Below are 3,751 nucleotides of genomic sequence, written 5' to 3'. Positions count from 1 at the left end.
GCGGAGCCGGGTATCCGGCCGGCCGCACACACGCCCAAGAAGCCCGGAGGCGTGCCACGCGCGTCCAAGAGAGGTCCCAGAGTCCCTCAGCGACAAGCACCGAGTGACAGGGTGTCAGCACCTCTCTGCAGGTACAAACGGACCACCTCTCCAGAGAGGAATCACAGGGCCTCCCCACGGACAGCGGGGTCCCCCGCCCTGCCGAGCGCGTGGCCTGGCCACCGGGCCCAATCCCCCCCAGCATCACTCCACTGTCACCAGGGCTCCAGGGCCCCCGGGGCCATCTGGTCGACCCTGTGGGGGGGGGGGGTGGGGGGGGGGGGGGGTGGGGGGGTGGGGGGGTGGGGGGAGGGGTCGGACAGGCGGCGGGGCGGTGGGGCGACAGCAGGGAGGCCCGGGGACACACAGCGGCAGCGGCAGCAGCGGCAGCGGCAGCGGCAGCGGCAGCGGCAGCGGCAGCGGCAGCGGCAGCGGCAGCGGCAGCGGCAGCGGCAGCGGAGTCGGGGGTCACCCTTCCCTGTCCCAGCCGCCGGTCGGTCCCCACCTCCGCGAGACACGTCGGCCGGAGGGAGGGAGGGAGGGAGGGGAGTCCTTCCAAGAGACGAGACTCCTGTAAAAGAAAACCATGCCGGGCCGGCCGGGCCGGCCGGGCCGGGCCGGCCCATCCCATCCACACATCCGGAATGGAGGGCCCGGCGCGGCGGGGCAAGGGGCCAAATCCGCCTCCCCCACCGTAAGCGCCGCCTAGGACGACCGGATCCCACACGAGGGACCGCAGGCAGGGCCCGCGGAGCCCCACAGGGACCACCCCGTACGCCACGTGGCCACAGCCCCCACCTCCGGAGCCGGACGCCGAGCCGAGCGAGCGGAGCGGAGGCCCGGGCAGACGCGTGACACGCACGGAGCGCCTGGCCACGCCACGGAGAACGAACAGAGAAAGGGCGGCGCGCGGCACGGCGCGCGAACACCTCTCTCTCCCCTCCCTCCTGCGTCTGCGTCTCCCTCCCTCTCCGCCGCAGCCGCGTCTCGGTCGGCCGGGGTTGGGGGGGGGGGTCCCCGGGGTCCCCGCGGGCGGAGGGACACCGGCGGCGGCTGCTAGTCGACCCGTGCGGGCGGCCTCCCAGGGCCCAGGCCACCGAGGGAGCGAGCGCGGCGACAGCCACCGGCGGAGATGGCGAATCCGCGGCTGCAGTCTCCGGCGAGCGCAGCGCGCGCCGGCGCCCCAGCACGACCGGGCCTGCAGCGCCCACTGCCCGCGTCCTCCTGGAAGTCCGCCTCGGGGAACCGTGGCCACGTCCTGTCCCTTGCCGGGCGTCACCGCAGCTCGAGAGGGAACAGGCCGCATAAAAGCGGCCGGCAGGTGGCGCCCGACAACCGGCGCCGATCGATCCGTCCGCGGGACGGATCCGGATCGCAGGGCCGGCGAGAGCTCGCCACCGGCCGCCTCGAAGGTTCCCCCATCCGATCCCGGGCCGCCCCGGGGCTCCCCACCCACCCGCAACGCGAGGGAATACAAAGGGAGGAAGGAGGACACCCACCGACGGAAACTCACCCCCACGCTGTCGCCTAGGAAGAACGAATCTCGTCAGAAACGGCCACCCTGGAGTACATTTCTCGGATCATATTTCGTTCTCTGAAATGAAACGACGTGACATGAGACATGACATGACATGACATGACATGACATGACATGACATGACATGACATGACATGACATGAAATAAAATAAGAGGCAGTTCCTGTGTGGCGGTCTCCAATCGGTTCCTCACCACGGTATAAAGGTCCCATCAGAGGGCGGGCAAAGGGGTGGTTTGTGTTCATACCGAGGACCAAAGCCTAATCTGGCTACCCAGAAAACGAATTACGGTACCACATGAAGAAGACCTTCCAACATCAACATCAAAGAATACAAACTGAAGGAACAAAACAGCAGTAGACTCACAGAACCCAAGAATGGACTAACCGTTACCAAAGGGAAAGGGACTGGGGAGGGTGGGTGGGAAGGGAGGGACAAGGGGGGGAGGAAAGGGGGGACATTACTATTGGCAGACATAATGTGGGGGGGGGGGGGGTCATACAACACAGAGAAGACAAGTGGCGATTCTATAGCATCTTACTACGCTCATGGACAGTGACCGTCATGCGGCATGTCGGGGTCGGGGGTGGTGAGGGGGGGACGTGGTGATGGGGAAGGCATAGTAAACATCATGCTGCTCATGTAGTTGTACACTAATGATATCCCCACCCCAAAGAAAAGGAAGGGAGGGAGGGAGGGAGGAAGGGAGACAGGGAGGGAGGGAGGTAGGGAGGAAGGGAGGCAGGGAGGGAGGAACAGGAGAGGAGAGAGAGAGAGAGAGAGAGAGAGAGAGAGAGAGAGAGAGAGGGAGAGGGAGAGGAAGAGGGAGAGGGAGAGAGAACAGAGAAAGGGGGGGAAGACAGCAGAGAAAGAGAAAGGAAGGGAAAAAAGGAAGGAGAAAGGATGAGAGAGCGAGAGAGAGAAAGAAAAGCAACAGAAGGAAGAAGAAGAAGAAAGAAGAGGCACATGAACAGGAAGAAGGAGAGAGAAAAAAAGCAAATAAGTAGAAGATGGAAGAGGAAGAAAAGAGGTAAAGAACAAGAAGAAAGAAGAAGATAAGAAAGGACACCAAGAAGAAAGAAAAGAGGAGCAAGAACAACAACGACAAGAGCAAGAAGAAGAACAAGCACAAGGAGTAGCATTTTCCTCTGGCATTGAAAGAAAAGAGTAAGCACGCACATACACGTAAGCACGCATGCATACGCTCACGCGTTCATAGGCGTGCGTGCCCGTGTACCCATAGACACCTATACCTATGATTCCACGTGTATATATACACACGGTGGGTGTTCTTTGTAAGGACACGTTTCTCTTCCTAAAGACCTAGGGAGGGACAGGCAAAGTCACCGGAATCGCCACAGACGGCCTTGTCAGGAAACAGGAATAAAGGAAAGGCTCCAACCCCACGGAGACCTCGTCATGATGTCGGCCGATGGACAGACACCCCCACAAAACCGGCGTAAACCCAACAGAACTCCGGGCACATGTGTTTGGCAGGAACACAGAGAGAGGAGCGGGCTGGGAAGAGGAGAAGGCCGGTAAGCGTATTACAAGGGCCTCAGAGAGTAAACCAGTTAAAAGATACAAATCTCACAGCCCAGGAGCAACTTGGCCTAGAAGTGTGAATACTCCCCAGGTGAAGAAAAGCATCTCAGCCATAGCCTATGCTTTTCTCGTGTCAGTGAGCACATACCAGCGTCAGACTGACTTGAGCACCTGCTCAAAGCACCAGCCTCTTCAAGAAGAATTCTGTCTTAAAGCTAAGATTGCATTTTAATCAAACCGATGGTGCCTCAGCCCCCACTGGAGGCAAGGCAGACCATCTTGACTAATATGTTTCCACACAGAAGCTGATTATTCAGGAGAGGGATCGACGAAGTATATTTTCTTGTGTGAAAGAAGAAGAAGAAGAAGAAGAAGAAGAAGAAGAAGAAGAAGAAGAAGAAGAAGAAGAAGAAGAAGAAGAAGAAGAAGAAGAGGAGGAGGAGGAGGAAGAGGAGGACGAGGAGGACGAGGAGGACGAGGAGGACGAGGAGGAGGTTGGTGTGAGGCCTGCATGAACAACGGCGAGCTGAGCAAGGTGCCCGGCACACAGCAAGTGTCCAGGGCACATTACTAGTTGTTCTGATAGTTATTTTTGCTACTAAAACGTTTCCAGTTCCAGTGTTATTGTTC

At 59.6% G+C, this 3,751-nt stretch overlaps 1 protein-coding gene across 1 annotated transcript; it reads right to left on the bottom strand.

Annotated features, from left to right (window-relative positions):
* Positions 1–254: 254 nt before the first annotated feature.
* LOC140847646 (uncharacterized) lies at positions 255–2,142 on the bottom strand. The gene is made up of 4 exons (XM_073228377.1): positions 2,118–2,142; positions 838–1,566; positions 361–610; positions 255–294 (listed from the first exon to the last, which is right to left on the bottom strand). Exons 1-4 carry the CDS (start codon positions 2,140–2,142, stop codon positions 255–257), a joined length of 1,044 nt encoding a protein of 347 aa, XP_073084478.1.
* Positions 2,143–3,751: the final 1,609 nt, after the last annotated feature.

Source organism: Manis javanica, unplaced genomic scaffold, assembly GCF_040802235.1.
Source record: "Manis javanica isolate MJ-LG unplaced genomic scaffold, MJ_LKY HiC_scaffold_29, whole genome shotgun sequence".
NCBI classification, from domain to species: Eukaryota; Metazoa; Chordata; class Mammalia; order Pholidota; family Manidae; genus Manis; species Manis javanica.
Note: the sequence above shows the minus strand (reverse complement) of the source record. Positions and strands in the feature narration are given on the sequence as shown.